Source organism: Talpa occidentalis, unplaced genomic scaffold (assembly GCF_014898055.3).
Source record: "Talpa occidentalis isolate TD23 unplaced genomic scaffold, MPIMG_talOcc4v2.1 talOcc4.4, whole genome shotgun sequence".
Taxonomy (NCBI): Eukaryota; Metazoa; Chordata; class Mammalia; order Eulipotyphla; family Talpidae; genus Talpa; species Talpa occidentalis.
The window spans coordinates 74,615,021-74,629,213 of record NW_023604295.1 but is presented as its reverse complement, the minus strand read 5'-3'; the positions used below and the strand labels follow the sequence as shown (position 1 = coordinate 74,629,213).

Here is a 14,193-nt window from a genome sequence, read left to right as displayed (position 1 = left end):
TTTTAGCTCCATAAGCCGGTTCATGACTGTCACAAGGTACTTAGATAAATTTAGTACCACTTGGACACTAAGCTGGAAACAAAACTGTTACATTTTTTTTGGACAAAAATGTCAGTTTTAAACAGTTATTAGTGACAGATATTCCTATCCTTTGGTTGATTTATCTATACAAAATGCTGAGTGTGTATTTTTTTTCTGTGTATTGTCCCATAAATACGAGTAGAAATGTTTCATGATCTATAATTTGTTGTTAGTTTGAGTGAGTCACATATGCATAGCTCATTGTCCCTGCTAAAACGTAAGAACACACCGTAAGCTCCACAATTAGTTAAGGGTGAACAAGGAGACAAAACTAGTTACCATAGCATGCTGTTTAACCTAATTGCAATTGTGTTGAATGTTAACAAATTTCTCTTTGCCTTCCCATTTGAATTCTAGGCACATTCAAAGCAATAATCAACCACCACAGCCCCCGGTTCCACCATTAGGTTACATGTCCGGAGCCTTGATTTCTGATTTGGAAACAGATGTTCCAGATGATGATGCTGATGACGAGGAGGAAGTTTTAGAAATCCCCAGACCCCTGAGAGCACTGGAGCAGACACCTGGATCCAGTATGGACAATCTAGACAGCTCTGTGACAGGTAATGGAACTGATTTAATAGAAATAACTGACCTATTTATAACATTAAAATGCATCAAAAATCAAATACTTTCTTATGTAAGATTTATTCCACTCTATTTCTGTAACATTTAAAATATGTTAATATTAAACACAAAATTCAAAAAGGATTTGGAAATACGTTTGCTTTGCTGCAAGAATGATAAGAAAATTCATGAATTTTAAAAAGCTTTAAAGACATGAAAGAAAAACTCAATTATATCTAGGGCTTTCATGAAAAGTTCACTCTTCTGGGGAACCAAGTCCATTACATAAAAACCCTGACTTTTAGAAATGATATAGTTTGTATATCAGAAGCAACATACAAAGTGAATGAAATCTTAAAAATGCTTCTTGATATTTCTCTCTGTAAAATCATTCACTGATGAATATAAGCAAGTCTTCAGAATAAGCCTCTCTAAGGTTGCACAGGCGTTATTTTTAGAGTGGGGAAAATGTATGATGAGATAAACTCTACACTTATGCATTTTGCATGGCAGAATCCAATGCTTTCCCCTTTCCCAAGACATATTGTTATTTTTGCTATTTACTCATTTGGCTTCCTCAGGCCTGGCCCATGGAGAGAAAGGCTGCAATGGGTACCCGCTCAGGGTGGTCTCAGAACTACAGCCTTTCCAGGAAAATACATTCATCAAATTTTGTTGGAAAAAATTAAATCTTAACATGTACACAAAGAATATGGAGCAAAGTAAAAACAAATCAGTCATTCTGTTCAAGTGGGTATCTATTCTTTGACACAGGCACGATTATAGAGAAATAACAGCAAATGTAAGGTTTGCTTTTGCATGTCACTGGGTCTTCTCAGAAAACCACCTATTGCTGTATTTGCCCCAGCAGCTTCCAAACTTGCACCAAGTTCCACTGCATGTTAGAGTTTAGCAGACACTGATGGAAACAGGTTAATTACAATGATGGAGAAGCATCAACACCTCTAATTTTCTTCTGCATCCTTCCAGAACTACACAATGTGTGATACAGGAGCTCATGTTTCAGCTTTTCTTCTCATCTGGGGATGTCTGCTTGCCAGGGTAATTAAGATTTAAGAACTGCAGACATGCTGCTGTGATGTGAAATACAGATCTGAAGAAGGTGGCAGAGCAAAAGTTAAAATTGTTGAGTGCAGACATAGAGCTAACTTATTAGTGCACTCTCATGTTAAGCCCCTTTGCCTGAATTTCTAACATAATCTCCTTCAGGGTAAAATTCTGCATATTTTTGCATATTTTGCTAATGATACTGAACTCTTTTCCATTAGGGATGCAATACAGAATTGCAGTAATAATGAAAAAAAAGTTGACTATAGCCTATACAGTTCTTTTATTAAATATTATCATGTCAAAGATGGTAAATATATCTGTAAATCAGAAGAATGTCATCTTGAACTTTTACCTGATCACCTCTTAGTAACATCTCCAGCTGCCTAATGTAACTGTGGTTAAAAACAATCTGCATTTCTCCTATAGCTAGGCTAATGTTCATTCCAAATGAAGTTTTTATTGCTAAGAAAGCAAAGTCTGTTTTCTTACTGGAATTCACTGCTTAATTACTGCCCCATATAAAAAGCCTCCGGGTATTTAGGTATGTACTCCATGATGTAGTTATCCTATGAATAATGCATCTTTCAGTCAAAAAAGTTGTACTTTACACATAAGTAACTGAATAAAGAACTCCCCCTTTTGGGGAAGGAACAGTCTACAATAACTGTGGGAAAGGTATAATCAAAGATTGGATTTGCTTCCTAGAGTGTAATTGTAATATAAGTAAATTAAAGTTACAAATGAAAGAAAATATACTTTCTCCCCAAAACTGTGAGTGACTATGATAGATAAGTGTGTGAAATGATAGAGTGTGTGAGTAATGCAGTGTGTGTGTGTGTGTGTGCGTTTTTGTAGGGATCTACGACAATATAGGGCTGTGAGTGTATTGGAGTGTGTGTGTGCGCACATGTGAATTCACATGTCTGTAGAGACGGCCCTGCTGTGGTTGTTGCATAGACCATCTTATAGAAATCAGCATGCTAATGGATATTGTTCAAATGTGTTTATGTTTTCTTCACACACTTAAGGCTAGTTTAATGGTGCTTAATGAGGGGGCAATAAAACAGACACTAATCCTACTAGTTTTTATGTATTTAAGGTGGTAAATGCACACAGAGTGGATTCTGATCTTGCCATAAATTACTTGGAGTTCTACATTTGTGTGTGGTGAGACTACATTAATCATTACTGTCACCTGAAATTCTCCGATAGAGATTTTCATTTTCATGAAATTAATGACCATTTTTATTGAATGGAGCTAATAGTTAGGCTCCAGTTCCTGAAACTTTAAAGCTGACCAGAATGACAATCCAGTGATAACACAGAGATGGGCTAAAAATCCTTTATATAAAATTAGGCAGAATTTTATTTGGATATATTGCATTTCAACAGCTGCCACATTAGGGACTATCTGTAGTTAACAAGGTGCAAAGTCCACGTAGTAAAGAAATAAGCACATTAATTCCAAATGGTTACAGCTAAGTAATTTGTGAGGGACTTCCAGAAGAGTTGAAAATACCAATAGTTTCCTATCCACATTGAGTGTCTTAGTTGACATGGACTGGTACAAAACAATAGCATTAGACAGGATAGCAAAAGACCCAGAAACACATTTGTCACAGTTCCACAAACCGGGTAGCTCATAATCATGAGAGAGGCAGATTCAGTTTGGGTGAGAGCTGTCCCTGGCTATCAGGCGGCCATGTTCTCTGTGATCCTCACACATGGCGTAGGGAGAGCAGGTGCTCTGGTCTCTTTTTATAAGGGTCCTAATCCCATCAGGATGCCCGCACTCTCCTGAGCTAGTCTATACTTCATTACTCCCCAAAGGCCACATCTCCAAATATCATCACATTGATGTTTAAATATATGAACTGTGGGAAATACCAACATTTGTTCTATAACATTCAGTAGTAGAAAATATGTGTTTGCACATTTGTTATACTATTTATTTATTTCCACCATAAGTATCGATTGAATGCATTTTCCTTCCAACCGCTTAGCTAAGAATTTAGATTCAGCAACAACAACTTGCACTTAGTAAGGACAGACAAACTTGCCAACAGTGATCTGGTTGTGTGTTTGTGTATGTGTGTGTGTATGTTGTATGCGTCTCAATGGGCTAAAAATTTTATTTTGTACATTTTCAAAGGGTTGTAAGAAACCAAACAAAGAAGAATATATGGCAGAAATAGTAAATCCTAAAATATTTGGTACCTGGCATTGATAGAAATGGTTTGCCTATTACCATGCTTAAGTTTTTAATATATGCTAACTCGTTTAATCATCACAACCTTATTTTTATTCTCATTTTGTAGGTAAGGAAATTCAGTCACAGAGGGCTTTAAGTTCATTTTCCAGGTCATTTACATAAGTGAAAGAAGAATATTCAGAATCAACCAATCTTATTTTTAAGATAAATTACAGTGATTCCTGCTCTGGAAATACCCAACTGTTTTCTAATCTCTGGATTTGGCATATTTAATAGGAAATAATTGCCTGCTCAATTAATCTCTGTTTCTCTCTCTCTCTCTCGTATGTATATTTGTACATACATATGAGTAAATATATATTTATACAAATATAACATATACTTTTATCTGTTATCATCAGCTCTTCCTAATGTACCCTGCATACTTAATCAAGACCCAAATAATAATTTTTAGATACGACTAATCTTTGTCATATTTAGTTCTATATTGTTACAGTGACTTATGCTAACAAAATTCAACTCTGTCAGCACTATTATAGGGACCTCTCTTTTTTTTTTTTTTTTTTTGTGGGGCCCTCTCCAGTAGCTGGGGATTGAACTGGCGCTGCAGGGGCTGCGGGCAGCCTCACAACCCAGCGCTCAACCGCTGCGCCACCAGCGGAGGCCCGAACTCTCATTTTTATAACATATTTAAGTTATTCACATAATTTAAACCTATTTGGTTATAATGAACTACCAAAATATTTTTATTATAGCACATCACACTCTGGGGCTAGAATGTTAACATATGAGATTATTTCAGTCTTCAGGAGTATGCTTGCAATATTTCATCCAAAGCCCCCCTTTTGGGTAACTGGATGCGGGTAGCTTTCAGTACGTCTTTCTGAAACGATCATGGTGGGAGTCCAGAGTAAGTGTTTCCTGCATCTAATGACTCCACCACAGGACTAAAGAAACAGAGGCAATAGGAGAGAGGGCAGGAAGTGGATGTCCTGAACTTGGAGCCAAAATTCTAACTGCCTCAGTGATCACGAAGAGAAAGACTGAGAGTGAGTGCTACAAAGTGAAATGAATAGGCTTCCTTGACTGCTGGCCCTCACATAAATGCCACAACTAAAAGGAAATCGTGGCTCTCTGTGTTCAGTGTTTTATGTCTTTGGAGGTTTTTACTAGAACTCCCAAACCAGATCATTTTGCAAACAATAAAACCTGGCAGCCTCACCATCTAACGGACCACACAGCTTTTACAAAGTTGGCCATTTAAAAGTGTGCCTAAAGCCTTACATTTGCTATATGATCTCCAGGACAATATCTTTAGTATTAGGGTAATTTCAGGGAAAATGTTAAAAATAATTAAATCGTTTTTTCTCACCAACTTTGATTTAAAAAGAAATTAAATACATCAAAATGCAATAGATAAAAGGGGAATAATGTATTTTTATGTGAATGAAAAAGTTATGTGATTCTATATGTCTGAAGGAAGGGATTTTTTAATTGCCAATTTTCCTTTCTGTAGATATTATACCTTCTTTCCTCCGGTCAGGAACATATGTGGAATTGTTTTATATTCAATATATTTGAGTGAAAGAAGGATTTCTAAAGATTAGGCATGTTTTCTCCATATAAGCAGAAGTCAATATTTGGATTGACTTGTTGAAAGAAACTTAAGATATTACTGAATAGATAGACAGATTGCACTTTGTAAGGAAGAGTTCCTGGATTAAAATATTGGCTAAAAAATGGGATGACGAGTTTTTGTATCTCATAAAAATGGTAATGCAACAATTAGCAGGGTCATATTATAGAGCACAGACTTTACTCTAGCTTAATGGATCTAAGGATAAGCATTTATCAGCAAGGAAAGATTTAGCATAAAACGACATGTAAATGAATTGATGACTGATCATAAATTAATTTTAGTGCTGAAGATGTAATAGAGGCACAGCAAGATGCCACTTTATCATGGTATTTTACTGCTCAGTAACATTTGAGCAACAACTTAATGTCCTCTATGCAGTTCTTCCTTAGCTGCTTGAATAAATTGGAGATTTTTTTTTTTTTTCGGTCTTTCAGCAATTTTAAACCTGGGAAATCTGGAAAGATTGAAAATGTAAACACAAATAAATTTGCCTATGTGACATAAATTCATTTTTCATTAAATGTTTAAATATGTATTGATTATGCTTGGAGCTGTAACATGTCAGATTTGTATGAATTGCTTGTAATTTGCAAAGAATTTCTAACTGAGCTGTTTTTACCTAGCATTTATCTTAATTTTCATGCTTATATTTACATTTGTGAACAAAAGCCAATTATCACAAAATTGCTTACTTTTAAATTCTTGAATCAATGTTTTTCTCTTCTTTCAATCATTGTCTGTTTAAAAAATAGTTTATGGAAATCTTCAGAAAATTATTCTTGCTTGTATTTATGAAAGGAAGAACACTAACTACAGATAGGTAAAATCCTTAACAGTTAAATAAATTTGACTATTTTAGAACATGGAGGAAATATGGTATATTGTATGTACTTTTTAATTCATAGGGTGTTACCAGCCATCTTTTAAAATGTTGCTTGGAATGGATCTGTTCCATATATTATACTCAAGTAGACAGGTGGGAGTGTCAAAGATTAAGACAGGAGAAAGAAGGAGAGAAAAGATACTTCACCTGTTTATGTTCCATGCCCTCTATTTTGAAGGGGAAGGTGAACTCAACTATACCAACCTGAGACACGTACCCTTCTCCTCCCCCCTCATTGTAGGACAATGAGGTTTCTATTCTTCCCTCATGGCCAAATCTCTAAAGCACTCATCTCTTCAACCTTGATGTTATCTTTGCTCCCTTGCCCTTATGGAGAATAGCAAGACTAGCTAATCTTCTTTTTATACTGGGCAATGCCCACTTGACACCAGGTCTTTCCTGTGACTGTCCCTTCCCTGGAAAGGCAAAATAGCCTCAAGGAAAGCTTCCTGAATGGCAGGAAGCATTTGTGACTGAGATGAAGTAAAAGCAAAGACATGTAGGCGGAAGTAGTTGATTTGTTTAGGGACTGGCAAATTTGTGTGTGGAAATTGTTACAGGAATGATTTGCTCCTACAGGAAGATTGACTTTTTAAAAAAAACCCCTATTTTTGAAAAAGTCAAACTAGCTCTTTGCTAAGAGATCTCACAGGATGACATTTGTTTAACGACACTACTTTGGTGTATGACTTTTTTCCTAAGTTTTGCAGGTTCAGAGGCTAAATTTGTCAATATGCTAAATTCTCAGATATTATTCACACACCAATCCAACTTGAACAGAAAGATGAAAATCTAAAAACCAACCCAGCTATTTAAGATGGGTGAGTGGGGGAGTATACCAGTATTCAAGAGTCTCAAAATATACCCAAGACATATATTAATTACTTTTTAAGTTTCTCCCTTGAAATAATTATGTTACTGTTTTCCCCATTGTCTGAGAAATTAACAAGAGTTGGCTAGCATTACAGTCCTTATTAAATTAACTTTCTAGGTGTTTTTATGAGCACACTCTTTCTGTAACTAGAATAAGTTATTGCTAGGAAATAGTGCATCAAACAGAATCACAAAAGAATTAATAATAAAAATAATGTTTAAATCAATGTCTCTGTACAAGAAAAATGAAAATGAGTAAGATATAGTTCCTAATCTCTAGAATTCCACTGTCTAGAAGAGGAAATATATGTATACAGTGGACAGTAGTATAGAAGAGACATGAAATGCTACCATGTGCAGAGGTTTGAAATGCACAGGTTGTAGAGAGATTGACTCTGGAATATCTGGAAAGACAGATATTGTATGATTTCACTCACATGTACTATGTGGAGAAACAGAACAACAGATGAACTAATAAAACCAACTTTAGATCATAAAACCAAATTAGGGGTTAGTTGTTTGGTGAAGGATCAAGTTGTACTTTTAGCAGTGAACTTAATATTGTGTATACACATGATGATTTGAAAGAATGAACACCTGACTAATGTTATAATTCTTTATTACTTAAATTGAAATAAATATTTGTTCACTAACAAAGTGATCCATATATTATGGATTTTATTATGAAAATCAAATAAAAACAAGTAAATTAACTTATGAATAATGATTGAAAAATAAGTAAAAATTCACTCACCGCTCCCAAAGATTGTCAGCAATTAATAAAATTCTTAGCAAACTAGAGGTTTGTTGAATGAATAAGAGGTGATGAATGTGGATCAGGGAAGCTGACTCCATGGGGCACAATGGGGAACTGGGCTATAATGGTCGGTGGGGATAGATGTTGAAAGCTCTCAGACACCTCACTCTATGATTGGATATGGCATCAGCAAGTAAGGAAGGTTTTCAATGAGGAACAAAATTATATAATAGATGTTTCAGAAAAAAATCATTTAGATGGCAGTGAGGAAGATAAAAGGGACTAGAGGAAATCATTTAAGAGTAGCTTGGGAATGAAATTAGAGATAAAGAAAAGATGTGTGTTCAGAAAGTGAGTTTCCAATAGCCGATACTGATCTATTTGCCCATATTTAGCAGACATTTAGAAATACGGGAAACAGTACATGGAAGACACTGGCACTGAGTTTTAAACTATTCTCAGCTGTAGGGTTTCATATCCTTTTGTGATCACTGACTGGATCACTTTGACTTTTTTCTTATCTGCTGGAGCATTCCACTGCAAAGCCGATTGCATCATTTCTCCTTTCATTTTGGGCTGTCGGTCCTTGACTTGTGATTATTAACTCAGAAATGGTTCTCTCGGAGGAAGTTCCGTGGCCGTTGTTATCTTGGCTCCCTTGCAGTAGACTGTGTCAAGGGAATTTGTTTGGAAAGTAAAAAGTGTATCTCTGTGCTTTTGGCAAATAGAATCAAAACTCTATCTTTCTCTGCTACACTTAACATCCCTTTAACTTCTCAGATCCCTTCTAACCCCTTCGGTTTCTGATTTCTCTGACTTGAATGTGCATGAACCCATGTTATTGTATCCTGGCACGTCGGCTAAACGTACAAATACCTCATCATGTATATTCCTGTTGTCTCTGAAATACTGGAGAAAAGTGGAAATAATCTATAGAAACTGGATATGTGTTTCGTTTAATTAGAATATTTATATTCACTTTCATAAGTTCTATTTTAACCTCCCTAATTTTTTGCTTTTAGGATATGCAACCCTTGGTACTTTATTGTGTCATTAATTAGTGGTTACATAAATATTTATTGTTAATCATATTAGGTAGTTTGTTAAGTTCTCATCTCAAAGTGCTTTGCTTAAGAAAAAAATAGAATTGTAAATGACTTACTGAAAACTTAAGGATGAAAATGATTTCTTAGTATCTTATGTTTTGCAACTCTCTATATGAAAAGTTATTCTTTTCCTCTCTGACCAGGCAGCATTTTGCAGAAAAGTCCATATTAATGTCAGTGATATTCTTTATAATGGTTAATTTTCTAAAATAAAGATCAATATTAAGGCGAAAACTGGATTTCTGAAAAATAATCAGAAAGCAAAGAAAGTTTTGAATACTGAGCATTGACGTTAATAGAACTTTTGAAAGATACATTTTTTGATAAGTTTATTTTAAATGCACTGCAATTTGTTTCAATAAAAGCATTCTCTGCATTTTGTGACTAAAACACAGATAGCAATTCTCTTTGGAAAATGATCATGTAATAATTTAAACAGTGTAAGAATGGAACTATGTGGAACATGTGTTGCTCAGGTGGTGCAAATAGATACAGGTTTTAAATGAGCTTCATTCTTCTACATTTGGAATGTTTAGAACACAGATGATGCTTGCAAATGGCTAAATAAGTCTTGATAAAACCAGATTGACTTCAAGGAAAAGTGAGGAGTTGAGGCAGACTACTTGTTCATTAGTATAGTGTGTACAAGCAGATAAGCTATCCATTGTATACAACTCACTAGACAACTACATTTGTTTTTAGGTTCAATGGTAAATGGATGGGGCTCTGCATCTGATGAGGATCGTAACTTTTCTAGTCATAGATCTAGTGTAGGTAGCTCCTCAGATGGCTCCATCTTTGCCAGCGGCAGCTTTGCACAAGCACTGGTGGCAGCAGCAGATAAAGCTGGTTTTAGGCTGGATGGAACCAGCCTTACAAGAACAGGTTGGTAGACTCTGAGTCAACACTCTTTGCATGATAGAATCTTGGACACTGAGCTATTTTTCTCCTGTTCTTTCTCCTCAGTGAGTCAGACTGCAGGACTTTCTTTAATTTGCATGAACACAGTTTGGATGCTCAATTACCAGAAATCTCTTCTGATGCTACTTTTGCAGATCCAAGATTAGATTCCTACTCACACCTTCCATTCTTCTTTCGCCTCTTTGCAGCTCTGCTGATTAATTGTATTATGCTTCCTTTTATATTACAGCAAAGCAGCAACTGAAATTGCCATTAAATTTTCAATAATTCACACTTTGCAAAATTCTCACACAATCAATAATGTACCCAGTGATTAAAATTATTCAGCTTTTATCTCCATTACTTCTCTTTGCCCCATTTTTTTCTACAAATGCATTTTCTGGGAAGGCTTTCTCAGCATGGGGTGAATGGGTCTAAAGCTGTCAGTCTAAGAGTTCAAGTGGCTGATGGTCCTATTAATTGTTTGGCTGTTAAGATTTTAACTAAATAATTTATAATTTGTTTTAACGGATGCTAATTAAAGATAAAACCACTGCATTTGCAATTTGAATAAAATAATAACTACATGTGTATTGCTCTTTAAAGTAATCTAATTTTGTGAGAGTAATAATAAATATAAAAGTCAAATTATGTAATTTTTCATATATCTGTTTGCTTGCCCCAAAAAATGTAGGACTCAGGCTAATAATAGATCAGTTATTTATAAACATTATATTTACTAAAGTAATACAACTTTTACAACTTTTACATGGTGCATGTTGTTATATGACTGCATAGTTTTTCAGTGTTAAATAAGAGGGTACTAAGATCTTAATTAAATTTAACTATCTTACAAAATAAGCTGATGAAACTAAAAATATATTTTTAAAATCTTAATAACATTCAAACAGTAAAGAAAAATGATTTTGACCCTTCACTGTACTCTCAGGTTATAAAAATGAGTCTTGGAAAATTTCTTTAAATTATACCATCAATGGTATTATTTTTCTAATGAAATTTAAAAAAGATTTTCTAAGCATTGCAGAGGTTTATTTTTCATATAGCATCCTAACTAAAATGTTGTAATAGAGCAGTTATTTAAATTTTCTTGCTTTATAAGGTGTAATTCAGAAACTTTTATGTTGCCTGAGTGCTTTTTGTGGCATAACTATAAGCAGAGCAGAGAGAAAGTGCAAGGAGACTAATAAATTAGAAGGCATAAGTGCATTTCCTGCATGTATGCTAATAGCTAATAAAGCACTAAGCAATATCATGTCACATTGACTTAAGAAAATGTAACTACATACAATAATGTTTTAAGAAATGAAAACATACACAAAATAATAAATACATGTACATAAACCAACCCTCTTTTACCATAATAAACATGGTATTATAAACATTAATTCTTGAAAATTTATTAGCCAACATTTCTCAGAATGAATTTCCCTGCATATGTACATTAAGCCAAAAAAGGACATAGCACATTTCACTTCTATGAGAATTTGGAGTCTGCTCAGACATAAAAATATTCATCAGAAATCACCTTTTGCACTTTGGTGCAAGGTGATTTTAACCTGCCATCTACCTTATATGCTAATATTACTGAGTTTCAGCTAAAAGAGGCAGAATTCATCATTTACGTGTATGGGTGGTAAGGGCAACTTAATATATGTACCTGAGCAGACCTTTCATGTAAAATTTCAAATATTATTGCTGCAGGACATTTTGCTGTGCTCCAAGAGAATTTGTAAGATCCCAAAGGTAAAAAATGATTAAACAAATAAGACAGTATCTGATTCATTTCAGAAATAGCATCTTTAATTTTAAGAAGTAAAAACTGCATGAATTTGCATATATCTATGAAAATGTCACTACATTTGTCAAGGTTAAGTAAATATATAATCAAGTAATACAAAGTTTCCGGTTGGTGGATTTGTTTTATTTTCATTTACTTGAATTTTTTCAGTGGACAGTGTGTTGGTTATTAAAAGTGATACAAAATAAATGCAGCAGGGCATATTTTTTTCTACCAGTATAGGCTGTCTTCAGATGGCATTTCTAGACAGGTGGAGAGGTTAGTCTTAGTGAGAACAGAAATAGGGGACACAGAAAATCAGTGTGTTATAATAACTTCTTTACACCATTCCTTTTCTTTTTATTTTAGGCAAAGCTTTTACCTCGTCTCAAAGGCCACGACCAACCAGCCCATTTTCTACTGACAGTAATACCAGTGCAGCCATGAGTCAAAGTCAGAGGCCTAGGCCCACTAAAAAACACAAGAGCGGTCGAATGGACCAGCAACCAGCATTGCCTCATCGAAGGGAGGGCATGACAGATGGTAGGTTTGCTTCCTTCTCTCGTCTCCTCACTGAAAAGATTGTTCTGTGCAATCATTAACTTAGATTAAAGTAGCTATGGTAGATTAGCTGTTGCCTCATTATATAACTAGGCAGAAACCTGGCAATATGGTCTTGTTTAAATTAAACACCCTACTGTTATTTTAGTAATTTGGAATTATTTCTCTATTAGCATATCGACAAATAAATGCCAAAGCAACTTTCACTGGTTTTCTGCCATTCTGGCATTTTGCATTACTTTTCCATGAACAATCCCCTTTAAGGAAAAAAAAAAAAACTCGTAAGAGGTATGTGCACTCATAGGACTATTTCTGATATTAAGTTAAGATGTCTTAGATGGTATGTCACTTTTGAAAAAGACAGTGATTTGCATTTAGCCATTTTTTAGTTTCATGAATTTCAGGGTTAAAAGAATGCTACAGATCATCTATTGATGCATCAACTTTTCTGTAAAAGTTAAGATAATAAATATGTTGGGCTTTGGGAAAACTTAGCATCCCAGCCACAACTCCTGAACATTGCCATTGTTCACAAGTGCAGCTATAGAAAAAAGAAGCGAATAGTTGTGACTAATTGCCAACAAAGCTTTACTAATTGCCAACAAAGCCAAAAGAGGGAGCAGCAGAACTTGACCTATGGGTTATAATTTGCTAATCTACTTCTACTTTTATTATTTTACATGTAGCATCTAGTCTTTGACTTAAACACTGCTAGTTTCAGGAAACACGGTATTATTGGAGGATCTCCTTCTTAGATAATGTTTGTTTCTACAGAACAGGATCTTTTTCCTATCGCTCAATGTAACTCTCATATATTTACAAGTAGGATTAATATATTTTTCCTAAAATTTTATTCTACAGTGTATGTAAAATAATATATTTAAAGTACTTAGTATAATTTTGCCAGAGCCAAAAATTAATTTCTTCCTCCTCCACACTATTCCATACAACACACAAATCAAATTTTACTCTGAGATAGTTCAACTTAACACCAAAAGGATGTACCTCCTCAAGCTTCACATTAGACTCTCCCAGGAAGTACTTAACACGTTTCCTAGAGATTCTGATTTGATCGTTCTGGGGTGAAAATCAGTTATAGTTAGGTATTTTTAAAGCTCCATAGGTGAAGCTACTGTGCAGTCAGGTTTGAGAAGCTGTAACTGAGTCATGAGCACTCATGTCAGTCTCTTAGATTTAGAAGACAGAATGAGGCTTCTTTGCAAAAGAAGTAAGTAGTTGTTCTTTATTGGTTTGGAGGCGGGGAGGTATGGGTTTCTGTGTCTTTATACTTATGTCATTATATCATGCTTAGACTTTAAAGGCCAAACATAACTTGTTTTGAAAGCCTTCAAATTTACTTGTCCTTCCTTTATACTTTGTTTTCATTCAGAAGACTTTCTGTGGAATTAGAGGGTAAGGGTAACATCAAGTTTTTGATTCTCAATAAAAGAATAACCTGTGGTGAGCGAAATGTCACTGCCATTCTGCCTCAGATACTCTGTACATTACTTGAGCACTTAAAACAGTCTATAGTGTTGATCTTATTCCCACTAAATATGTTGTTATATATCTCAGTGATATGTTGTTATAATCTCAGAATTAATAATCTTGTATAATTGTCCTGCCCTGAATGTCATGGAAAGAGAAAAAAAAAAAATGCAGGTATATTTTTTCTGTGACTTTTCTGAAATCTTGAAGATCATAACCACAATATGTAGAAGATAAAAAATGTAAGTCACCAATAG

General features: G+C 34.7%; 1 protein-coding gene across 8 annotated transcripts in view; it reads left to right on the top strand.

Moving 5' to 3' along the window:
- ROBO2 (roundabout guidance receptor 2) overlaps nt 1-14,193 on the top strand; it is a 584,098-nt gene that overhangs the window by 558,752 nt on the left and 11,153 nt on the right. For 4 of the 8 annotated variants that reach the window (XM_054700705.1, XM_054700708.1, XM_054700704.1 and 1 more), the window contains 3 exons: nt 439-644; nt 9,892-10,074; nt 12,257-12,430. In XM_054700705.1, the coding sequence (XP_054556680.1) occupies nt 439-644; nt 9,892-10,074; nt 12,257-12,430 (563 nt within the window). The remainder of the gene's footprint in view (nt 1-438; nt 645-9,891; nt 10,075-12,256; nt 12,431-14,193) is intronic. The other 4 variants (XM_037525707.2, XM_054700707.1, XM_037525704.2 and 1 more) reach the window with 1 other exon arrangement.